The 26,736-nt window shown below is 37.3% G+C and overlaps 1 protein-coding gene across 3 annotated transcripts in view; it reads left to right on the forward strand.

The window, feature by feature from the left end:
- The window catches only part of UHRF2 (ubiquitin like with PHD and ring finger domains 2), an 80,120-nt gene that overhangs the window by 19,712 nt on the left and 33,672 nt on the right, over positions 1-26,736 (forward strand). For all 3 annotated transcript variants that reach the window (XM_027709625.1, XM_027709623.1, XM_027709624.1), the window contains exon 4: positions 11,959-12,177. In XM_027709625.1, the coding sequence (XP_027565426.1) occupies positions 11,959-12,177 (219 nt within the window). The remainder of the gene's footprint in view (positions 1-11,958; positions 12,178-26,736) is intronic.

Here is a 26,736-nt window from a genome sequence, read left to right on the forward strand (position 1 = left end):
AGTGTACTTTGCCGCACAGTCAGTCATTTTCTGCTCCAGAAACGGATTAATTTATCTCTTCACTCCTGTTCTTCCAGGTTCATATTTTACTGTGAGTACTATCTTCTGTACAGTTACCTGTGCCTGGGTGTTTTGTTTTTCAGGTGTGGAATGTGCATTTTGCTGCCAGATGTACTTGGCATTCTCTATCCTTGCTGTGTTGTTTTGGAGAAGCTCTTTTCCCTTTTATCTCTCAGGGTTGATGGTTCTCATGGGTAGCATAGTTTCAGCTCTGTTTTTCCTGCAGCAGGTATATTCTTACATGACATCAAAACACTCTACATTATCTGAAACAGAATAAAAATTACTTATGAATGGAAGACCCAAGACTGGTTCCTGCCATCAAAATTACTTTAATACATTGGAAGGACTATGTGTCAGAGGTGGACACAGGTACACAACTTCTCAAACCATAAGTGGTGCTCCTTTGTCTGTTACATCTTTCCAGTTCGGAAGAAAAAAAAAACACAGAAAAGAAGGTTACAGTTGAGGGATATGCATTGTAATGCATTGAATTTGTCTACTCCAGCCCCCCTATGTCACTACACTCCTATGTCACTGTGTTCTTCTAGAGCAGCTCTTCTTAAAAGGTGAAACAGGACTTTCTTCTTAAGTGAGAAAGCTGACTTCAGCAGTAGTGTTGCTAGATTTACATATCACAGGTCCTCTGCAAAACTTGAACACATTGGTATGCAGTTTTAGATTTCATAAAAATGTGCCCCCTCTGAGGGGCTGAGTTTTCATTTGTTCCTCTTTCCACTTCTTGTTTAAATTGTATAGTTACACACCCCACCTCGGGCTGTATGTCTAGTATTTAACTACATTGCTGCAGTAGTTGTAAGGCCCACATATTTCTGCAGAGATGGTTCTTTTTAGAGAAAATCCAAGGCTATTGGGAGGAACAGAATTTCTCAGTTTCAAATTAAACTGGAGTCACAGTTCTTGATAAGCTCCAAGATTTAAAAGATTTGTAGTGCTTGTTTAAGAGCCTTTTCTTCATCAGTGAGAAAGAGACTGAAGTATCAGTTTTATCACTGCTGACCATCAGACAGTACCAAATTGCTTGGCATCCAGTTGTGGCTATGTAACTTCTGCCTGACAGAACATCTTCTCCTTTCAGTTTCTGAATGCAGCTTTTTCCCTGGAGGCAGCATTGTTTGCAAGTGTTCTTGAGTTTCTGTCAGTGTCATCTTCGCCTTCTGACACTTTATTCACTGTATTTCCATTTCACCTTTGTGTTTTTGGGTATCACAAAGAGCCATTAAAAACTTTGAAGTTAAGGGTGTGCTGTGAAGTTTCATACAATGCTAAAATACATTACTTTCTTCTGCTCCCAATAACTGACTTTGAATACAGAAGAAGTGAACCTGTCTTAAACAGAAGAAAGCCAAATCCTCGGACTTGTGAGGAATCCAACACATGCTTAGATCTTAAAGTTAACTGAGATAACTGTAGATAGTCTCTACTACAGCTTGCTTAAGAATCTCTTTCAAATCAGAAACTGGACATTTGGGTAGTTCCATAAGCAAATGTCTACAGTGCTGTGTCATATGAAAGTTTACCCTTTCCTCTTAACTTACTCTATTTCATTTCTGTTGCTGGTGTAGCACTGGTTGTAGTCTAGTTAGTTTCGGGGAGACAGTTCTCATTCAGGGAGACAGTTCTCATTCTACAAGTGTTAGCTTCTTGATCATTAACTCTTCCTTGAAATAGTGGAAAGACTTACGGATTTACAACAAATAATGTCTTTTCCTTCCTTTTCCTTTTAAAGTAATTTGTAATAGAGGCTTTTCATTTAAGAAGGCTTTCATTGGTCATGACAGAAAGGTTGGATGTTTCTACTGCATGAGAAATGTCAGTATACCTACCTATATGCGAGTATAGATTTAGTATGACTCAAGTGTAGGTAACTTTTTTCAGGACCATTGTGTTAGGCTGATGATATTCCCCTTCAGGTTTTATAACAGTAAACAGGGAAGTTTAATTTAAACCATGGGGTAGTTGTGATATGTCATAAGTACACTGTGATTATTTATTTTAGGGAACTAGGTACTTCTAATTACTTCATGCTTAATGTGAGCTGTGGAGTGATGCCCTTGGAACTCTTTCAGATCTGAAAGCAGTCTGAGGTCTCTTTGTTTCTCAGCCCAAGAAATTATGGTTCCAGTTTGTGTCAGTTCTGTGTAGGATGTGTGTTGGATGCTTTTATCATCTGTAGAATTTATATGGATGTCTTTGATGATGTAAAGAGCCAGTCTGAAAAGCAATGTGAGGTAGGATGCACTGTAATTGAATTACATGCCCAGCCTGATTCTGGCGGTTTTGGTAGCCAGATGTTAATGAGGATTTTGAAAAGCTTTATCAAGTTCCTAGATCTATACAGGTGGAAGTTAAGAGTATTTCTAATAGCAGATTTATTAAGAGTAGATTCCCTTTCTCCCCTAGTAGTTCTTAGTTTTTCATTTTACTAAAAATGACTGCCTTCTTGGTGAACAGGAAGACTTTAACCTGATGGATTCAAGTTTCCAAGTACCTTAGGGTTCTTGTTGCCCATTAATGTTGGTCTTCAAAGAGAAGCCCTGCTAACTTTCTGTTGTGTGATGGATCTTAAGGACTATTGCAGTAATCCTTGCTTCCATATGAGTACACCAACTTTTTGTTGGTTTCCCAGGCTTCTCTCCTTGCACTTTACTGAAGTTAATGTTTCTCCTGGGTTTGGTGAAAATCCTCTGATATATGAGGGATACTCATCATTAATGGTGTGGAAAATTGATAGTTCATGTTAATCTTCAGAGCCTATGGCAACTAGCTTGCGACTTCAGTTGTTCAGGAGGGCGACTTCCATGATTTCCTTCTCTTCTATAAAGAGATGACAGCCTGCATGTGGGTTTCAGGTTATGGGGGGGAGGGTAAATATTACAAGGTTTTTTTGGGACCTAGTTTAGGTTTTGTCTTAAAGTAAAATTCAGCCTGCTTCTGATTTTGTTTAGAAAACTGTTTTTCCTACATGCTTTTTAAGTTGTGTAGGTTTTCCTAAGTTAGATAGAATAGGCATCATCCAACTTGCTTTAGACCTGTTACTTCAGGTGGTTCCTGTATCATCTGTGCTGCTAGCTGGATGTTCAGAGGATGTAGTGATCTTGGAGATGGTCTAAGTGGATGCTGGTAATTTGGAAATATGTGGCAAGACTCCTAAGATAGAGCTTAAGTTGTGATACACTTTTAATTCCTACATAGTTAAAGAATGCCAACATTCTGGATATCTGTAGAGCATTAGTTCTGCCTATTACACGTGTTTAGAAACTGCGCTGTCCTTGGATGCAATTCTACAGAAATTACTGCATAACGAAGAAATCAGAAGCCCACTCTGTCCAAACTGTGTGCATGGGGAGCTACTGACTGTACTTGTAGACTGATGTGTAGGTAGTTTTGAGAGCTACTTAAAAGCAACTGATTTCTCTGAGGTATCATTTCTTTGTGCATGTGTGTGTTCATCATGTATCTGTCCTGGAGCCTGTATGCTGTTGGGTTTTTGAAGCTGAGTAGAACCAACAGCTGTCTTGCGAAGACAAAACGGTCGGCTTTGAGTGGGGTGAACTTCATTGCACATAGCCTGGCAAAGCAGGCATGGTCAGGAATGTGGCTTTCCTAGAGTGACACTCTTGTTTGCACTCTGGGTATGCTGACACTTGTTTCTTGTAGACAACTCTGTTAGGTAGTTGCTGCTAGAGGTGTATTCAGACCTAATCCCTGTGCCAGAAATGTAGGGCAGGAAGAACAGGAAGAGGAGAATGTGTGTAAATCTATGCCAGTTAAAGAGGCAATTTTCTTTTCATAATAAACCTGAGCAATGCATTCCTAAAGAATTAAATTACTGATGGGTAGTCCATTTCATTTTTCAGCATGAAGGATTAAGAACAGCATCAACTTTCATTGGTATCTAGTAAAACTGATGCTTGTGCGTTCTGTCTCACATTGCTGCTACTGTTGCATCTAAATAAAAACTTGGTGTGTTATGTATGCTTTTATCAGATATTATTGCTTATTAGGAGCTGTAGTCCTCAAAAATAAATTCACTTACTGTGCTAAACTCCGTGGACCATTTAACAAAAAACATTCCTTACACCAAAGAGATTACAGCCTGCTTTGAAGGTAAAGGAACATAAGAATATGCCATTACCATACCTGTAAGTGTCAATCAGTATGTCTCCCTCATTAGCCATTCATTCTTCCATAAGCTGTGTAAAATGTCATAAAAATAAACATTATTGTGGAAAATGCTGCATTAGTTATAGACACTCAAAACATAAATAGAGCCCAGGAAGATATCAGTGTATGTGGTAGCTTATAATAGAAGGACCCAGGACACCTGTTGGAGTCTTGTATTCATAAGTGTAAACTGAACTCAGCTGTTATCAGTCTGTCAGTGGTAGCTTTCATTTTGAGATGGAAGGTTTAAGGCTGTTAAACACCATAAAAATTATTTGACCCATCAGCTCAATATTCCTGTTTTCATTTTTGTTTCTGCTTCTGCATGAGAAGCTCTTGTAAGATTGGCTGTCTTTTTTACCGTTTTCAGCTTATTTGCTTCTGAAATGTTTGAGTGATGTGAAGGGCACAGGTCCTCATGTGAGCTGAAAATGGTACAAATATAGGAACTTTGGCAACAACTTTATTTGGACAGGTGGGAAACAATGCAAGACAAAAAAGTATTTAGGACGAAAAATGTTCGGGAAGGAGGAGAACCACTTCCCAGTGAAGGCTTAAGGTATGACTTATCAGTTTTATAAAGGGAGGAGACAAAATCAAAGAAAACTCTTAAGGTATTTTGTTTGAAAGACTGATAGCCTGGCACTCTTAAATGCTCTATCCTGCTGTAGCCAGTAGCATTACCAAAAGTCTTACCTGTTTCAGTTGAGTTTCATTTGTGGTCCAGACTGTCATTAACCTTTGAAAAATAATGTATATGTATACAAATCTGCATTTTCATTTAAAGTGTACACACACACACACACAAACATACACATGCTCACATGTTAAGAAAATTAGAATTTCACTGTGTTGCCGCAGAGGTTAAAAATAGTCATCCTGCGTGGCTGTGTGAGTAACGTGCAAGATGCAGTCTCATAATTGGACAGCACAATTTTTTGAGACAATGAGAAGAAAAGTTCTAAGTACTACCTAAATAACTCTGAAAAGTAATTACTTTCCTCTTGAAAGTTACTCCTTAGCTGAAAAGATCATCAAGAGGATAATAGTGTTAAACTTGTTATTACTTTCTCAAGGAATGGTTTGAATATTAGACTTGCTCAACAGGTCCATTTTTCTGGATGCTTTTAATGTGAAATGTTTAGATAAAGTTAGTAGGCTGGGATTAAATAGAATGTATCTGACAAGTCACACAGGTGACACTACTGATAAATTGATTTTTGGAGACCAAATGACATGAGCCATTCTCAGATGAGGTGGCCCCTGCTTCTTTCTCTTACTTTGCTTCCCAACTATGTACATCTGATAGTGAAGTTGCAATTGGTTTGGTGGTTGTGTGACTGTACGATGAAGTGCTCTTGTTTCCTAATATAAAAACTATAAAAAACTATATCTAAAAACTAGTGTCCACTAAGTGAAAATTACTGGTTTTTAAGTCACAGATCCAATCAAATAAATTTGCCCAGTGGGGCAGAACGTGGGAAAGAATCACTGCTTCTTTGAGAGGTAGCTGCTTTGTGCAGCATTAGTGACAGTGCGTGATGTGAACAGTTCTGTTTTGTCTTCTGTGAAGAAATACCAAAATACTTTGCATACTGTGTGTTTCTCAAATAAACATGTTTACAAGGGTTAACTGAATTATTTGACTGTTTTCTTTATATACAGTAAGCACAGGAAATAGCATAAATCGGGAAGGTGTATGCTGTCAGATTCCTGGCAGTAGTCTCAGACATAGAAGTGAGTAGACTGGGGAGAGCTTCCTTCTGAAGGATATGAAGTTAATGGCTAGAAATGTGAAGAAATGATGGGAGCTATAGAGTACAGTTTCATTATGGCACCTATTTCCTTTGGTTCGTGTTGGACAGCTTAGAATTTCAGAAGAGGAAGAGGAATGAGAACTATACCGTCTGCCAAGTAGAATTTTCTCTTAAGACAGTGTCTCCCCAAGGGAAACACATATTTTCCTTGACCTTGTATTAGTAACAAACCCTTTTTATAATTAGTCTGAATCACTACTTGGAGCACCTCTCCTACTTATGTAATTTTGTTTTCTAGTTTCTAATATCAGTAATTAGTTTGTTTACTCATTCAAAACTTTTTCCTCATACAGATTATTAGGCAGTACTAAAATAATAGAACACCTGCTCTGTCAGATGTAAGTCTTCATTCTTTACATCCTCATTAGAAAGAGTGCCAGTACAATGTGGATGTATAGGCCTATTTGTTTGAACTTGAAAGTATTTGGAGGGAGTAGGCTGCTCATTTCTTCATTTCAGGAAGTTGATTCCTTGTAAGGTTCTTTATCCCATTTGCAGTCCCATTATGCAGTTTCCTGACTGTATAATCTATGTTTAAAAATGTCGAAGTGTTAGCATGTATTAGGAGTCGGGGTTTTGACAACAGGCATTAACTGTAAGACTTGGATTTGTAATGACGTAGACACTTTGCGCAAACTGAAAAGGAAACAGTTTGAGGAGAAAATCTGGGTGTTTCTTGTGTCTCTTTATAAAGGATTTGAGCTAAGGGGAGGGAACCTTTGCTGTCCTTGTAGTTGTTTGAGAGAACAACTAAAATATCAAAAGTTAAACTTTTTTTTTCTTTTAAAACTGGTACTGTCAAAAAAATGGTGTGATCAGTGAGAATGAGATTGAATCTTACAGTTTATTTATTTGTCTTAAATTAGCTGTAATCCTTGCCCCATCACAGGATTGCACCCCTGAGGAGAGGTTTTTAAAAAAAAAGTCTTTTGGTAATTGTGTGACTTGTTATCCTGTGTGCTACCTAGTGAAGTAAACCTGTTTTTTATTACATTCACAGTAATTAAACTCATTATATCACAGTATTGTATTAAAAATTGAACATTTTTTCTTTCTTACAGCTTCTGAACTTATGTTTTGATACTCTTATTTCCAGGTTGTCTCCCTTCAGGGTATCCATATTGTCTACACAGCGCAGTTGTGTAAGACTAGAAGTTAATTTTTCTTAATACTTGAAACTAAAATCATTAGGAAAGTAAGATTTTTCTTTTCAGGCTATTAATATGGTTTTTCAGTGTTTAAGCTGCTTAATTGTGTAATTATTAGTTATTAGGTAAGGTTTTCAAAATCTTGTTTATGTTTCATGTGACTGATTTTTGTCTTTATTGATATTCATTATGCTCTCTAGTCTGTCTTTTGAAATGCATTACTTTTTTTTCTTGCAATAACAAATTGTCAGACCTACTGGTCTTTTGGAAGTGCAAATACACAGCTTCATTTGTAGTTGTGGCTTACAAACTCTTCCAGTGTAGTGCTTTCTCAAACACTATATTTGCTTTCTCAAACAGTGCAGCAAAATTAGGCTCATTAGTTCCTCAGGTAGCAAATTATCAAGGAGTGGTGGTGGTGCAAATATAGTTTTTATTCAGGTCTACCTTCTTAGTCAGATTTACCTCCTCTAGGACTTCATTCCTTTTTCTTTCTTCTTTTGTTTTTGCCCTTCTATTCTTTCATTTCAAAGTGTGTATTGACTTTTCTGAATTTGTTGATTGGGAAAAGAAATTGTACTTTAATTTTAATAATATTGGGAAAACAGCAATTAAAGAAATTGTACTTCTACACTAACATTCCTTACCATACTATTATGAACAAGGCTTGTTTTTTTTTTCTAGAATTTTATCTTTCCAGTTCCATTTGTTCTGGTAACAGCTGTGAAAGTTAAATGCTATGTTGCGAGTTCTCAGTACATTGAGCAGACTTGTGTTTGTTCTGACATGAAATTAATGTGTGTCTTGGTATTTGAGTATTTTAGAAACCAAAGCAAACCATAGCCAAGAAACACTGGAATCTTTACTTCATGAATCATTCTTTGCTATGGAAGCAGTCTACACTGATAGGAAATCTCAAGAAATCATAGATGTGCTAGTGTTAGTAATTACAGTTAGACATATCACAGGGAAAAATTACAGGTAAACAGACTTCTTTTTGGCAATTCGTTAAACTCTTACAGTTATACTTGCTTTTTCTAATAATAGGTGCCAAGTATCATAAAAAACCATGGAAAACCAAGAAACTGTCCATGGCTGTTTTAAATTTAAAGGTTTAATTGGGTCGTATAATCTTCATTTCAACTACCAAATTTACGGTAGTCTAAGTAGAACCCCGCTGTGAAAATATTTCTGTTTTGTCTTGAGGGCATCTTAGGATTTTAAAAGTAACTCAGTAAATAAGAAAACACTTTCAGTAAACATTCATGTCTAACAGTAGTCCTTTATTACAGTTTGCCAGAATGAGTTTTTCACCTAATTCTTGAGGTTAAAAGGTCGTATTTATTCTCTCTATATTTTGATTTATCTACGCAAGCCCACATATTCCTATTTTGTGATTTTATGCTTAAATGTTATTCTTGTGTATTTAAGAGATTAGGTTTTAAGTTAACGTGTGATTTTTACAAGTGACATGTTAATCTTTGGGAAAATGAATGTGGAGGTAGTAGCATTTTCTAATGTGAGTGTGTTTTCCCGTATTAAGTAAATTGGGGCATTAGACACTTTTGATGGGACAAGTTTACTGTGGAAGTACTGTCTACATAGTATAATAAGGAGCAGCGATACTGACCTTAGCATAAAGAGTTTAACTCTGTGCAATTTTGAGCCTAACTGAAAAGCTTGTGGCAACTGCTGTTTCTGCTGTTCTGCCTAAGGTGTCCATTATGGACAATTGTGAAGGGTTAAATATCTGCTAGCATTCACCAACAACCATAAAAGCATATTTCTGTGTGTGAAGGCACAGCAGTGAAAACCATTCAGTGTCTGGAACCCTTTGCAAAAGAACTGTGAAATCTGACAAATGAAATCTCATCTGTTTTTTTTCTGAAGTTTCTGAGTTTAAGTGTCTGACCAGCTGATTAGAGGAAAAATGCACTCAGTGAAGCCAGCCTTCCTTTTCTTTCTTTGGAAAGCAGTTAGTTTCTTTCTGTTTGTTAAAGGGGACTTCGGGGGTGTCTTCTGGTAAGTGATTTTGTTCTAGTCTTGCTGGTAGACAATTTTCTTGCTTGGGTTTTTTCATGTGCTACATCTAAGAACAAAGGTGGAGTCATTGTTAACAATGGCAGTATTTGAAGTTCCTCAGCAGTACAGTAGGAAAGATTCTGTTCTAAGTTTTATAGAGGTAGAGAGATAACACAAATCTGAATTTGGGAAAAAAATATTTGTCCAAAGGTCTCCCAGGAAAAACAGAGCCTGAAGGCATTTTATTTTTAGAAGAGAATAGATTTTTCAGATCAAAGTTAAGTTTCTATGAATGTAAACTCTTGTAAGTCACATATTTTTATTTTGATATTTTTATAGTGACACTGAAACTTTTAAAATGTCTATTGGTTATTTTTACAATCCTGCTGATCCCATATGTACTTCTTACTTGATCATTTCACTGTAAGCATAAATGATGTATATTTTTGATCTATCTTCTCTAGTTGCTTAATGTTTAAGCCCTATTTTTATTTCAGAGTTCAAGTAAACTGAGTCCTCATTTACTGTGTTCTACTTGCTGTATTCTCCAAACTTTAGGGAAGTTTTATTGTAAAACCATTGGAACTGATTAGTAGCTCAAACATAGCTGTCTTAAGATTTCAGTAGCCTGTCATAACGTGATGTCACTATTCAGGCACTCAATAAAATAGACATAATCTCTGTAGTTGCTTTTTACTCTGTCTTATTACCTGTAGGTGAATATAGCATATGTTTTTGTGGGTAATACAGTTACAATATTCACAATTATTATAGTAGAATTGTATAGTAATTCTCTTAAGGGAAAGCTGCATGACACAAAGGTAAAACCACAAATGTTTAATTTTACTTTTGTAAGTAGCTAAGGATATGTTTTATTACTTGGCTATTGGTTTATCTGAAGGTACACCTGCTTCCTAACTGTTGTGGTTCATGTTTCTTTAAACAGAATAAAACAATCAGTAAATCTCCCCACTCCCTCCCCTTGTCCCTCATATCAGTAGTAGCAAACTGGCATGTTAGGTTCAACAGAAGGCATAAACCAAAGCAAAATGAACTTGTTTAAAATGTCTCTAGTTTCATTAGTGGGCTTTCAATCAACTATTTAGGAGTAGACATTCTGATTTCAGGCTATAGTCTATCAGTCTCAAGCTGTTAATGACAGTAGTTTTAGTATTTCTTTGTGTCGTAAATTATGTGTGATCTTCAAATTATGTTGTTCACTACAGGGAGGCATGCTGGAAAGTGGCAGAGCAATACTTTTATTATTAAGAGTAGGATTTTGCCATTACAATTTAACAATGCTGTTTGATAAAGGTATATTACCTAAACCATGCGTATTCTTGCTTAAGTGCCAGTAATTGCATGATGAAAATATAATTTAGGATACATCATCCTCAGGAGTGTTTGTTAAGAAGGAGAATGAATAATTTTAATAGCACTTGTTTATTGACAGTAAGCTCGGTTTAATTTTGTCTGTTTAAATTTGTGCTGTAAACTCATGGAATACTAGTTAAATGATGGATAATTTTTATCTGCTTACACACAGTATGAGAGAGGAGCTTCACTTTTAGTCTAGCATCTTCCTTTTAACTTTTTGTAACAGGCCACCATTTTTTTTTGCAAGTAGTATTTTCATCGTGTCCATATTGTGCTGTTTTTCCAGCACATGTGCAAACTATACAGATTCTACTACCATGGAATACTTGCCTAATTCAGAGGATATGAGAAGGCTGTGGTGTTAAACTGGAAAGCTAACATTTCAAATTTCAAAAAGTTTTCTTTCCTGCATTGGGATTTTAGTTGTAATACTGTCAAATAACACTGTGTTAATTCTGCTAAATAAGTCTTTTTCATCTCGGAAAGGAATTGGAGTTTTTCAGAGATTATGCATTACTCTTTGATTTTTGTATGTGTGCTGTGATGGCATACACCAACACAGTCAGAAGAAAGCATTTCCTTATAAATGCTAGCAATTTTTATTGCATTCCTTACTACGTCTTGCTAAGAGAAGTGTGCTGTCAAGAGAAGAAATTATTCCCGTGTTTGTCTTCCTAGATATTTGTTAGTTCAGCTAGTTCATTGGCAGACTTAGTTCTGTTTCTCACCTCATTTTGTAGTTAGGCTTTTTATTTAAACAGTGTGCTTGGAAAGTGGAATAGAACTATACTTGCCACATGAATTTGATATGATGTGTTTGTAGGGTCAAATATTTAAGAAAAACTGTCTTAAATAGTTTGTTGAAGTAGTGGAAATGGAACAAATGCATGAAACCAATGCCAAATTAGAAATAATTAGGCATAGGTTGAAAAACCTGATTTTAATCTTCATTACTTTTACTTTGTAATTTTATTTGGAATTTTGACTTTACTGGGAGGAAATGGGCTGTGTGTGTCAAAACCTTGAACTTGATTGCATTCCAATCAAAAAGAGATTATAGCTTTTTGTTGTTTTTTGGGGGGGGGTTGTTTGTTTTGTTGTTTTGTTTGGTTTTTTTTAGAAAATTCATGGAGGCTGTTTTTTCTCATCTGAGATCAGACAAATTCTTGATACGTGTTTAGATGAAAGCTATACTTTATTAAGGATATTAGGTCAGATTTATATTATGTGTCTTACGTGCCCAAAGCACATTTAAAAACTCCAACTGCTGAAAAATGTTTTCTGTGACTTTCTCTTCACTGTTACAGGAGTCATAATCATTGCTGTTGTTGGTTTTACTTTTCAAGGTATCCGGAAAATGGCATAATAGAAATGGACACCATTAATCTCCGACCGCGAGCAAGAACCATTCTGAAGTGGAGTGAACTAAAAGTGGGTGATGTGGTGATGGTTAACTACAACGTTGAGACACCGGAAGAAAGAGGATTTTGGTTTGATGCAGAAATTACCTCTTTGAGAGAAATCTCAAGGACTAACAAAGAGGTTCATGCTAAAATTCTGCTGGGGTAAGATTTGTTTGACCAACTCATAAAATCTTTACGTATCATATGAAGTATGTTTCATTTTGTTTTTTTATCTACGAGTGACCACTGGATTAAAATAATGTCATACTTGAATTCCACAGCTGTTTGAATTATGGAACTGCAGTGCCTAGTTTTTATGGTGTGCAGACTTACCTGTGAGTGAGAACTTTTACTTTTCCTGAGCTTACTGAAGGCAACCATGAGGTTTTATGTAGTATTTGTGATTCAGATTGAACAGTGTGTTTAAAGACTTTTATATTTATATATTTACACTTATATTAATTTATGTTTGTATTATATGTTCAATTCTATTGAAAACTGAAAAATCTGGTTTCATTAAATTTTTAGATAACTTGGAACCCCTAGGTCTTACTGAGTATCAGTCATCTCTGACAATTTGAATAAGTGTCTGAACTGGCTAATTAAATTTTTAAAGAATAGAATATTTATGAGGTATTATAGTTTCTGATATGAATAGAACATGGAATTATGGGATGTGAGAATTGCAAGCTTTCATGTGACTGAACTCACCTGGATATCGTTGCTTCGTTTTCCTATTTAATTCCAAAACTTGTGTATAGTTCTTTAGGAACAGTGTCTTCTGCAGATTTCCTTATTGTTTTCTTAGGGATGAACAGATGACCAGTCTTTATTGGTAGTCTCCTTGCGGAATTCACTGTAATGTTTCTCCTCCTTTTCATTACCTTCCTCATTCCTTTAGTACTATCCTTTTCTGACACAAAAGAACTAAAAGCAAATGGATCCAGTCTACCATCTCCATTCTTGGAGAAGAGGCAGGTGTGTGGGTACTTACATGTTAGGAATGAAACTGATTTTAAAATTAAATTTCAACTAAACTTAAATTTCTTTTCACTGAAGAAAAATGTTGGCATGTCCCACATTTACTCATGAGTAGTATCATTGTCCCGTGAGTGTTTTCCTTAAAATGAATTGGACTATTAGCGTACAGTGTCGTTTTCTTTATGAGAAAGGAGACTGTTGTAGCTGTAGGAAGACTTGGTGTAGGACATGGTTAATGGGAAGAGGCACACAGAAATCTCCATAAATCATGTCTAATTCAGTATTTGTGCAAAAATGCAATCTTACCTAGTACTGGGAAACAGGAAAGACATTGATTTGGTAAATCATGCAGGTAAATGAAAATTGTTTTGGGATGGTGTGAGGATAGAATAGCCTTTATCCTGGAAGATTTTGTTACGAGGAGACAGAGTTTTTGCTTAGGAAGGCTTTCTGCCTTAAAGGTAACTCTTTCTCAAAGGCAGTTTCAGTGCTTTCTCCCCCCACTCTGCATACCAAGAGAAGTTCTCAGCCTCTCTGTTGGGTATGTGAGAGGAGAGAGATAATGCTTACAGAAATGCTGTGGGGCTGCTGCAGCCCAGGGAGAGTTGGGCGGGGCCAGAGATGACAAAACCCTTTAGGGAACAAGTTTGCCTTTTCCTGCTGAGGCCTGGTGCTGCCTTGCAGCGCCAAGGAGTTTGTAAGTTTTAATGTCTTTGCCTCCGAAATAAAACCTTTGCATCCTTCACACTGCCTTGGCATTTCTGGGGAAGAGACCTGCATATATTTTACCTTACAGATGGTTTTTAATTTTAGAATTACAGGAATTTTATTACATAATCTCAGTGCGTTATGGTCATCTTGTAATAAGTAGGGCAGGCACATTGACTTGTTTTGTAGGCAAAGCAAAAAACCTCCAAACTTGAAATGTAAAGCTAGAAAAATTGAGTAGATATTTTGAATTAACTTGGAGAAGAGAAGAGATTAAGAAATGGAGGCCAGTCTAGAGAGATGCAGAATTTCATTGTAATGCATTTAGGGCTAGTGGCATTTGGTGAATTAGGGATGGAATTCATGACCTTTTATAAATAGAACTGTCCAGATAGCTGTTTACATGAAGTTCAAATGTCTATTGATAACATTATTTAAAACTGTTGTCTGCATAGATTCTTTCAGAGTTTTCCCCATTTAGTAAAAATAGGATAATCAAAATATGTTTTATATTCGCAAGAGCAAGCACCTGGTGGCTAATGAAAAATTCAGGTTGGGACTCTATAGGGTAGTCTTTTTAAAATCTAAATAAACTGATAGTTATGCTTCAAATTGCAAGATGGTAACTTGAAATACCATCAGCACTGGGGCAGGTACAGTGGGGGTCTCCATGATATTTATATTTATTATCCTCTGAAAGCGGTTGGAGGAAAAGCACCGTTGACAAATACCTGTATTAGAAGGTGGTGAATTTAAGTCCATTTTTCAAATTGAACCGTATTTCAGGAAATTTTCTTCCTAATTAGCAATTCAGGCTTCTTTTAAGTGCTGATAGATTGTATATGCAGTACTTAACTAGTTGCAGAAAGTAAGGTTACTATTTCTTAAATTTATCAAGGAATAATTCTGTATCACCTGCGCTACCTGAGTCATTCCTCTCAGATAGTAGTAAAAGTACAAGAAAAATCTCCTACTATTCATAAACTTCTGTAAGGAACATGCTGCAACAATAATCGCTTTATGTTTCAGGTATGTTGATTTGCAAAGTAAAAACAAATCTCTGTGTTTCAATGTTTATTAATGTATTAATATAAAATAAGTATTATTAAATACATTAATTTATTTTAGAATTATCATGTAATGATGTTATTCTTTTAATCTAGCATAATATAATTAATATATTGATATTCTAGAATTTATTATTGATAGTTGATAATGAGTTCTTGACATAATGTTCCCACTAATTACTTGTCTCAAATAAAGGTGACATTATTTTGAATTTTTTATGATTCTACGTTAGTGATTAATTGATTGTATCTTAATGACTAGTAATTTGTGTACTACTTAAGAACAACCTTAGCAGGCAGTAAAGGGACACAGAGCTCTTAGGATTGCTTCAGGTATATTCCTCACGTGGAGTTTTTTCCTTTTGTGGTGTTACATCAAAGTGACTTTGTATAAACAATTTGTACAAAATATTTGAATGTTTGATTTATTGATCTTGGTTGCTTTTGACAAAGACTTCATGAGACTGTTGGCACAATCACAGGAAATAACAAGAACATGTGCTGTTTGTGGTAATGCTTTGAAGCTGGTAGAACATGTCATGAATACTTATTTTTTACTGTACCTTTTGACACGTGTGTTTGTTAGATGTTACTTTGGCTCATGTCTTAGTCATAACCCAAAGGAAAAATCCTGTACAGTCTGTCATCATTTCTTCTAGTTCATCTTTTGGAAAACAGATATAATTATATAGTTAGAAATTATAACCAAAGAAAGGAATGAGATTTAACAGGGAAGATAAAGATGTCATTATGTGAAGAATTGACCACATATTAATAATTCTCATTTGTAATGTATTTGCATAGCAACTGAAATTTGTAATTACAGGATGTCTCAACCTATCCAAATAGGATTTACTGTGTCTCAGATACAAATACTAGGGAAGCAGCAGTGCTTTGACCATGGAAAACAATGCTAGGTTTCTCATGACTGTGTGCATGCCTACAGTTCATAAAATCTGAATGTGAGATTCTCAGCTCAGAGTATCTGTGTTGTGGTACCTCTAAACTGATTTTAACTGGCAAGGTGCACCTCTGTTTTTGGACATCCTCTGTTTTTCTTTTTAGGGAGAATCTTCTGTTTTGTGACGACAGCAGGTGTTTGTAATCCAGAATAATATGACTTGTCATCTTTGTTAGGCTAACTGTTCACAATTTAACATTGGAGCTAGCAGGCATGTTTAAATTCACCACACCAAATTGAACCAAAGTAGAAAAATTATGCTCTGTTTTTTCTCCATTCTAGAAAAGACAAAATCAGCTCGTAGGTTTTCTTCAGTCAGCCTTTGAAAGTTTGAGTTTAGCAAGGACTCTGTCATTACCAAGACTTGTATTTTGCTTAAGCCTTTGGAGATACACAAGAATGTAGGTATAAATTCTGTGGAGTGAACAGAATTTTTGTCTTTCCATGAGTGAGTATTTAATGAATTTGAGGTCTTTTCCTAAGCAGCCATAAGGGAATGTAATAGGAAGGATTCTAAATTTCCATGTTGTATTTGTCATCTTTTAGTTCTGCAGGTTTTTGTGTGAGGCTTCCTGCTCCCAAAAAGAAAGTAATATTTTGTTTCCAGATTAATTTATCTCAATTTTTAAATATTCTTATATTTAACCTGTTTGTCCTTCTCTTTTTTTCTCTTTTTTTGTGGGATGCATTCATGTTTTTCATCTCAATACTCCCTTTATTCACATCCAACATGTTTTGTTCTCAGAATGCAGTACGATATTTTTAAATTATTTTTCTACTACCTGTACAGATTTTACTCTTAGCTGCTCCTTTTACTTCTTTTGGACAAGATTGTACATTTTTATTGAACTTCTGGGTTTTGTAAGTCATACGTGTATTTGTTTTTATAGCTTTACAAAGGCACAGAAATGAAACACTTTACACAGAATACTGAACTAACAATGAAACAAGCCTTGTATTGGTTTTTTGTATCATTTCAAGAGTTCTTGTGCCTCTGTGAATTTTTGTCTAGCTAGTAAAAAAAAGTGTATTGTGCCTTGTTTTGACACTTAGAAAAATAACAGTGCAGTACTTCCTGTCCCCCTCAGTATATATTGTGATAATCATCATGTCATTGTTGTTGTTGTCCTACTTTCTAGGTGCCCAATAGTCTAGTTCTCATAGAGTGTTTCCTCTTTAGGCCTGGAATTTTTGTCAGCGTGTCAGCCTTACTAATGCTTGCATGATCTTCTATCCATAATAACTTCCCGGTTTATTTATTTTATTGTATAAAATATATATTATTTTATTGTAATGTCTTTGACTATTGCTGGTTGATCTGGGGAGGCATTGTTTTGATGCTGTGTGAAATATAAACAAGATTTACTTGAATCCATTTTTTAAAATAACTGTCATGCTGTATCAGCAGGTATCCTAATAATAAGAATTTTAATTGCCAAAGACCCTGCCTGCAGCTTTCTTGCGTGGATGTAAAAGCAGCGAATTTCTTCTAAGCAACAAAACTCCTGAAAGGGTGAATTTGTGTCTCCCTCTTTCCTCTTTTTGTGACTTCAGCGGAGCTGGTCACCTCCTTTGAAGAAGAGACCTCCTTTTGAATCAACACAAGTATTTCAAACCGAGGTAGATTCTCATTGGCCAAGAATCCTCCTGGGATTTTTCGTGGTGATTCTGTAGAGGTGATGCTTAGAAATCCTTAAGCATTTCTTTGTACTGCTTTCCCTAGGCTCTACCGCTAGACATGGCTCTTTTTGTGATATGCAGCCTTAGGTAATAATGTCACAACTCTTAACAGGAATGACTTTTGACAACATGAGTAATATTTTGGGTACCACTTAATTACCCTGTTGGACAAAAGAACTCATGTTTGCTGTGGTGGAGTGTGAGAATCAAACTGTTAAATTCCAGATTAGGTTTCTGGCTTTGCTTCAGTTTTGAGGAGAAGTAAAGAATTAAAAGATACAATGGGCATGAGGACAGAATATTATTAAGAAGACTTTGGAGTAGTGTAAAGTGCCTTCTATTAATGATTCAGGTGTATAGAACAAAATGCCCAGGAGGTATTGGGATGCAGTGTCAGCCTCTGGGTTCTAGAGGAGGGCTGTTCACTGGGATGGGAGAAAGGTTAGTGTTCAGGACGTATTATTTCCATCAAATGTGAGACAGAAGAACAATATTTGACTGAGAGCAGCTCATAAAGAGAGCATGGACAGTGAATCCTGTGACTGCTCCCTGTGGTAATTGTCCTCTTTTCTAAGGTCATAAATGAGATACAGTACCTTGGTTCAGTACCTATAACGTCAAACCCCCAGTATCAATACAGGCTGGAGGATGAACTGATCAAGAGCAGCTCTGCCAAGAAGGGCTTGGGCATGCTGGTGGGTGACAGGCTGATCATGAGCCAGCAGTGTGTGCTCACAGCCCAGAAAGCCAATTGTATCCTGGGCTGCATCAAAAGCTGTGTGGCACAGTGAGTAGTCATAAGGGATGTGATTCTGTCCCTCTGCTCTGCTCTGGTGAGACCCCACCTGGAGCACTGCATCCAGTTCCAGGGTCCTCAGCACAGGAAGGACATAGACTTGTTGGAGCAAGTCCAGAGGAGGCCACCAAGATGGTTAGATGGTTGGAGCACCTCTTCTATGAGGAAATGTTGAGAGAATTGGGATTGTTCAGTCTGGAAAAGAAAAGGCTTAGGAGTGAGCTAATTGCAGCCTTCCAGTACCTGAGGGGAGCCTACAAGAAAGATGGAGAGGGACTTTTTACAAGAGCACATAGTGACAGAACAAGGGGGAATGGCTTCAAACTGAAGTATGGGAGGTATAGATCTGATATTAGGAAGAAGTTCTGTAGGGTGAGGGTGGTGAGACACTGGAACAGGTTGTCAGGAGAAGGCCAGGTTGGATGGGGGCTCTGAGCAACCAGGTCCAGTGGAAGTCATCCATGCCCCTGGCAGTGAGGTTGGAATTAGGTGATCCTTAAGGTCCTTTCCAACTCAACCATTCTCTGATTCTATGAACTGAAAGAGTACATTTTGAAAAATATTTGGCCAACTTGTTATTATAGATATCCTTTTCATGTTTCTTCTTTCTCCTTTCCCTTTGGACAAAAATTTCCATTTTACAAACTGTCCTTGAATTTTTATGCTGGACAGATCCTGCACAGATCATAGCTATTCCTCCATGCACTTTATTTCCTTCCATGCTTCATTTTACTGCCTTAATGAGGACAAATCTTCAGGAGGTTCCATTGAGTAGAGAGGAGTTGAAGGATTACTGTTTTAAGATTGCTTGTCCATAATTATTTTTCTTGTATGGAAGAAATATTTTATCTTACTTCCATCTTCCAGATTCTTAAAGAGAGAATATAAAAAGTAATTGATTTGTCCTTTGCACCCTTTCCCCACACACTACCTGTTCTTAACTGGCATTATGGAGAAACTGATATTTCATTGTTTCAGTTTGCTTTCCCAAAATGGAGGGAAAGTATACTAAGTGCTTGTAATTCATGTCTAGTCTTTTGGACTGTGAATGTACTGTTCTTTTGTCTTGGAATTTTAAAATTTGAGTTGCAAACCAACTCTGCCTTACAAAAAAGATTTATCTCTCAAGCTGAGTAGCCCAGTCACGTGAGATCTTAGTCCTGCTGGTGAAAGGGTAAGACTTGGAGGACAGATCTCTCCAAGGAAAAGGAGCAGGCAAATCCTGTGGATCAAAATCTGGTTAATTGTACAGCTTCTGTCCACAGACATTTGACTTTTAATACCACTTTGATTTTTGTCTGTGACAACTAGGGAAAGGCAAATATTGCATCCATTTTAAAAGAAGGCTGATTAGCCTTATTTCAGTCTATGGAAAAGAGGGGACAGTCCTCTTGGAAGTGCTGGCCAAGTGGAGATCATTTGGAATAGCCAGAGTAGAATTTTTTTCCAGGAGAAAATCATGCCTTACAAGCTTGTCTGCCTTTTGTGATAAAATTATTATTTCTGTGGCCAAAGGGAGAGCAAAAGATATAATTTACTTCAACATGTAAAATATCTTTTTTCTGTGTCCCATAGTATCCCATCCCAGTCTGACAGTTCTTGTAGTAATCTGAGTGGATGGGCAACTAGGTGGGTTTAGAAAAAAACAAAAGATTGAATGATCGTGCTCAGAGGATAGTGGTTACACTATCTGGAAAGGGATAACAAGCAGGGAACTGCAGGGATGTATCCTGGGACCTGTACTGTTCAGTATCTTAAGCAACAATGTGACAGTTGCAATACAGGGCACTCTTGACAAGCTTGCAGACACACTAAATTGATCGAAATTCGAGGGTACTGCAAGTCAGAGAGACCTGAACAGTCAGGAGAAATGGATGACAGGAGACTCAAGAAAGTAAAGGTGGATAAATGCAGAGTTTTCTTGCACCTGGGAAGGCAGAGCCCTTTGCAGCAGTGCTGGTTGGGAAGTGGCTCTGAGGAGAAGGATCTGTGGGTGTTGATAAAACAGCAAGGTGAACAGGAGCCACTATGTAATTAAGACGAACAGTATTCAGGTTGTATAAAAGGGAGGAAAATTGGACAAAGTGATTTATTCTGAGTTAGTAAGCATTAATTAAGCTTCATCAAGAATACTAGATTCCACTCACCCACTCAAAAACACCCCCCCTCCCTACCTCAACACACAAAAGAGAGGCTCATAAACTAGAGTGAATTTCACGGAGGGGCAGAAAATGGGTTCTTTGGGTTGCATTTAAAAGCTTAAATTTTCAAATACTTGTTAAAGCATTAATTGCTTTAACAAAACAACAAAAAAGAAAAAGTGCCAAGTGTTAAAATTTAAAATGTTTTGGGTTTCCTAACCATTATTTCCTAAATAATTACTCTAATGTATATTTTGAAGGTGAAGAATGGGTTGACTTGGATCTTGAGGGTCTTCTTTGGTTTCCCAGAACATAAACTGTATCTTCAGTATTTGTAACAGTGTCCTTTCTGTAATAAACATGCGGACTTGGAACCACAGAGTCTTTTGACTTGCTTTCTAGTGGGGTGATATTTTGAAATGTTTTGAAGCTTAATTTCTTCCCACTGAGGAAAGTAATTCCAAAGAGAAGAGGAAGAAGAGAAGAAACAAACTGAAGTGCAAAAAGGCAAATAGTGGTTGGGTGGGTGATGAGGGAAATATTAGGGAAAGCATTATGAAAATAAAAAAAAAAGGAGTAATGTTGAAATATATGTATACATTTAAGAGAATCATGGAGGATGGAAAAGAGCTCCTGAGATTGTTCAAGCAGGATCAGCTGGAGCAGACTGCCTAGAACTATATCAAGTTGAGTTTTTAATATCTTTATGAGTAGAGACTCAACAAGCTCCCTGAACTGTCACCATAAAAATAAAATTCACTCTGACTACACAAAATACGTGTTTCATGTTTGTACCTCTTATCCTAGCAGAGAGCACTATTTAGAGGAGTCTGGCTCCCTGTTTGTACACACGGGTGAGAGCCACTCACACACAAGTTTTCTATTTTCCAGAGTAAACATCCAGTATCAAAGATTTTCCAGTTCCCTAATCATTTTTATGTCCTTTTCTAGAACCACTCCTATAATCCCATGTCTATGTTCCCTGGGGAGCCTAGGCTTGGCCTCACCAGTGCTAAGTTGTGAGGAATGTTTGCCTTCCCTCTATCTGCTGGCAATGCTGCTCTTAATGTAGTCCAAGAGGCTGTGGGCCTTCTGTGCTTGCAAGGGCACATAGCTGGATTATGATTGTTGTTTATATATTCCTCAAGGTCATTATCTACCAACCTGCTCTCCAGTAAGTGCTCCATAACCTAATCCTTCACTGGGGCTAATTCTTCCTTGCTCTGGGCGTTCCTTCTAGCCTCAGTGTCCTTGGATTTCTGAACATTGGTCTTAGAAGTAAACAATTGAGGCAAAGAAAGGGCTGAGTACCTTGGCTTTTTCTGTTTATTGTCATCAAGGGCCCTTCTATATTTAGCAGTGGGCTCACATTTTCTCTAGTTTTCCTTTCCTGTTTTTATTTATTGCCCTTCACATCTCTTGCCAGATTCAAGTAAAGTAGACCTTGGCTTTCCCAACCCTATGCCTACATGGTAAGACAGGAACTCTGTACCTCCCCCTGCCTTGGGTCAGCTATCCTGACTTCCATCCCTTACACCTTTCCTTTTTATATCTCAGGTTGGTATGGGAGCTCCTTACTCATCTCTGCAGGCTTCCTGCTGCCTTTGATTTCCTGCATATGGTGATAGACCATTTTTGAGCTTGGAGGGGGTGATCCTTAAATATCAACTGTCTCTACTGGGCCCTTCTCTATAGGGTATCTGGTAGGATTTTTCTAAGCAGATCTCTGAAGTGACTGTGGAAGCTCATGATGCATGTGTGCTGCATCTATTCTCTGAAAAAATCTGTGTGGGAGCTTTTAACCTCTTCTAGTAGGAATCACCTGTTTGTAGCTCTGCTTTTTCCTAATGTGAAACAGCTTATTGAGTAGTCCAGATGCCTGGAATAATGTCTGGAACAGACTCTGCATTGTTCTGTGTGTTGCAGTTCAGTCCACAAACACATAGAGAAGTGTACTGAGCTTAGACCATGCTCTATGATGGCAAGGACAGCTCCTGTAGCTTTGTTTTTCATATATGAAGCCTTTGGGATACCATCTTTGTGGGTCTTCAATCAGCTCTTTTTACCTGGTTCTTCTTGGCTGTTCAAATGTTAACATCTGTGGGTTTGAACTTGGATTTGGAAGCCATAGATGCCAACTGAGCATTTGTGGTAGTACCTCGATCCTGAGTACAGGAAGGGAGCAGTTGGGTGATGGCACAGGGATGTCTGAGAGTGGACAAGGGCATTCCTGCAGCACCACGGACAGGGCCGCCCTCCCGAGGCTCCATCTCATCTCTGTGTTCGAGGCGTGGGGCAGCAACGTACTTGGAGTCATGAGGCTCTGACAGTGTTGCTAGCTGTTCTCTCAGGCCAGTGCTTTCCCCAGCTACTCTAAGGGTCACCTGCTTTACAGATCCCAGACTAAGGAAAAAAGGGTAGTTCCTGCATCCAAATCTGTGCTTTCAGAATCTGGCATCATGAACTATAATACATTGTTTTGTAAATGCATCCAGCATCACACCTACTACTGAGATGAAAAAAAGCAATATCCTGCCTGTGTTGTGTGTATATCCACAGTATGAATTTGTAGGTTTGGGAATTAGCTGTGTGTGTTTTGGTCTTAAAGACCTTAAAAATTAATATTAGATTATGAAACTTTTGATGGTAAAGTCTTCAACATATCCTAGAAAATATTTTTTTTATATTTTTTGTTATTTAAATATTAGTGTTACGTATGTTGAGAGAGTAGTAATAACTCTTTGCATAGTTTAGAAGTTGTCCTGTGTCTTTGTCTTTATAGTGGCTTGTGTAACAAAAGAAAACTTGAATTAAAAGCAGAGCTACTACAGTCCCATTTTGTAACTGTGTATTTTTATTTTCATGATAAAACAAATGGGTGTGGAATATTTTGAAAAAATCTTGAAAATATTGTCCGTTTTTTCTGCATGTGTACAGTCAAAAATAAAAGAACCTCTATGTAATTGTGTAACCTAGCAGAATTTGGTCAAATTATCAATGTAGTGCACTGTCTTCATGTGGGAAGATTTTGTAAGTCACCTTTGAAACAAACCTCTTTAAAATCAAATCTCTAGTCATGTTTGGTGAGGGTCGTAATTGTTTTATGGGTATGTTTAGCCTTTGTTCCATTTTTGTAGACAATTGGTGTTTGCAGTTTGTTGAAACTACGGTTTTGTCAAAGTTACAGTTAGTGTTTAAATGTAAAGCAACAAGTAGTAATCTTCACATTCCAATATTTTATATGAGGTTGAGATCATCTCCTTTTAACATCTTTTGAAATATGCATGCTGTTACATGCATTTGCTTTAATTTCAAAGTATTCTTTTGACTGATAGTAACTTAGAGTGAATATGATGAATTAACATCACAACATAGTTCTTTTTTTTCTGTAGAGCTCATTTGTTGCAATAGAACATATTTGATTCTCTAGCCTAATATTTTTATAAATTTGATAAACAATTGTTCATAAGCTCAGTTCAGGAACACAATTTCTCTAGTTTCAAAGGCAAAGAAAAATGTTTTTAGAAAACAGTCCTCACTTTACAAAGTGTATATTGAGGATGTCAGGATACAAGTTCACATAGCTGTTAAATGTGAAGGCACTAAGTGTAAAGGTGCAATGTAATGCTGTTGATTGGTACGGACACTAGACAGGGACTCCAGCAGCTCAACTGCTTCTAAGGAGATGATATTTGAAGTTCTAACAAGCATTTTGAATGCGAATATTGAAAAGATTGTGTATTTTTTGAACAAGTTATTCAACTGTTGTTTGATAGTACAGAAGGAAAACAGTGCTGGAAACTTTGCAAATTGGATTAGAGGCTGATTGACCATGGGATGTAAACAAAGTGTTGCGTATGAAAAGATAGATACTGCAATTTGTAGTAAATCTGGTCCTGTTTTGATCTTCATATTGTTTCTTAATTGTATTTGAACATTTGGAGAGTGTAGCTGACATTATATTCTTGTAGGGTTTATTCTGTGGCTATTTCTCCACTGACCTGGACAGTACCTCTTGACAATCACCATAGAGGCTGGTAATGAATTAGTTGTCTCTGGTAAACATGACTTAGTGTGAGTAAGGTTTTGCTCTTAGGGGGCCTTAAGATAAATTGTCATTAGACACTTTTCCTTGCAATTCTTAGTGTGAATATAACTTTTATGTGTAGTTTTCTAGTAATTTGCTCCCCTCTTTTTATTCAGCATTGTATTTTGACTCTTTCTGTGTGTTGAAATATTTTTTTTTGTAATTTCATTATGGTAAAGTGGTAAAACCAAAGAATTCCAGGCAGAGATCTGACAATTGTAATTGAATCTCTCAGACTATAAGAACTGATAAAGTTTTCGAAGTATATAACTGTCCAGTTGCTTTTATTTTCTGGAAAGCTGACCTTTGAAATATCCAGGATAATGCCCAGTTGTCACACATCTAATAAACTGTGATTTTGTGTGTTTAAAGCATTTTACAACATGAATGTTAGAAAAAAGAGGAAGTGTGTGTGGGGAAAGTGCAGATATAAGAAGGTTCAGTAGAAGATTTCTCTCTGGCTGTGACTAACCAATCTAAAAGGAAGGCTCGCATTAGGAATTCTGTTGTATTGAAGAGTCTGAGTCTGTTTTGGGATTTAATTCTTCTAAAGGATTTAGTGTACTGTGGCAGTTTGAGCCATGTTAGAAATCTAAAATCCAATTTTCAGGCTTCCCCCCACCCCTTCCCACAATTATACCAACACCGAAGAGAAACTTTCAGATCAGAGGCTTCTGTAGGGGAAAGGGGAAGTATATACATTTATTTACACAAATAAATACTATACAAGCTAAAGACAACTATATATATTACATCTCTATCAATCAGTCCTTTCAAGCCCCTCCTTTAAGTTTAGTCCAGGAAAGAGCCTTTTCAAGGCTGGAAAGTAACCAGTCCCTCTGTGGGAGTGTTCTAGGTCTGAACGCTCCCCCCTCACCAAGTTCCAGTTGTTTTGTTGTAGTCTCTCCTCCTCATGAAATCCAGGAAGATAGCTCTGAGTCCTTGCTCTCTTGCTGCTGTGTGATCTCTCATCCCTTGATTCATAGGCTGCTGCAGTGTGGTTCTGCTTATCAAGTGTCCACGTCCTGGCATGTGGATTTCTCCTCGAGTTTTCGGTTGTCCTGTGTGGCAGAGACATCCTCCGGGCCCCCTTTCTCTCTCTCTCTGGGGGTCTGTCTCCAATTTCGCTTGGGACTCTTTCTCCTGAGCGCTGGGCCTACTTCCACGGCCCGTCCACTTGGCTCAGCTTCAATGCTGAGCCTCTCTTCCACTTTCCAGCGGAGGGAAAGGAAAGCCCCCCTCCACAGCTTAGCTGTAGAAAAGGAGGAGGAAGAGGGCTTGGCTGCAAAAGCCTGCCTCTCTCTTCTTACCTCAAGTCAGGTTTAGGTGCTGTGAGTCTCTTCCCTCACTGCACACACTCAAAATGCTGCCTCTAACTCTGCTCTGGCCTAGGCAGAGCTGGGGGGGCTGCAGGGCTCCCCTCTCCCCCCGGAGGGGGAAGAAGGAGCCCAGCCACCCCCCAGCTTTCCACACCTACACAGCAGACACCAACAGCCCAAATGCCAACACAGAACTTGCCAACCACCTCCGGTGCTGTGAATGTATGATTTTTGAGCAGAAGCGAACAACATGAGTGGGGATTGCCTCTTCAGGGAACACTGCCCTGGCACCCAATCACCTCTGAGCCCCCCTCTCTCGAGGGGGGGCCAATCTCAAACCATGACATGTACTTACTTGAAATACTCTGCATAATGTATAATATTATTTTTGGTATGGTAAGGTGAAGAAATGAGTAAAGGTTATACTTCTTTCTACATTTGACAGTGTAATATAATCACAATTTTATTAGATAACCGTAATTTTAAATTTAAATGATATGTAGCCTGGTCATTATTAAAGCTGTTGTATGTGTAGTGCAGCAGAAGAATTAGTCTTTTAAGAGTAACCAGCTGAACAGAATTTTTTTAGCTTTGGTGAGGCTTAACCATTTATTATTAGCCATGATTTTTCACAATGGTAGTTAATCTTCTCTGTAGTTCCAGATATACAGCTGTGACATTTGATGGAACATACCAGCTTTGTAACATTATTCAATAGTAGTATTCGCTTGCTTCTAGTGTAACTTATAATAGAAAATAAAATGTTTTCTCTGGTTCAAATACTGAATATACTTTAGGAAAAACTTAGTCTGAAAGTTACTTTCTGAATGCCCTTATCCCAAAAGAAAAATACAGGACAAAAAGAGAAGAAATGTCTACCATGACATAATATGGGATAGAGAAATGATGAATTCCATCTGTTTAATCAGTACCACCTAGATATGGGAATAGTATTGCTAGTCAGTAGGACTGCAGTGCTAT

The sequence above is a fragment of the Neopelma chrysocephalum genome, unplaced genomic scaffold (assembly GCF_003984885.1).
Source record: "Neopelma chrysocephalum unplaced genomic scaffold, ASM398488v2 Primary Assembly neopelma1_96814, whole genome shotgun sequence".
Classification (NCBI taxonomy): domain Eukaryota; kingdom Metazoa; phylum Chordata; class Aves; order Passeriformes; family Pipridae; genus Neopelma; species Neopelma chrysocephalum.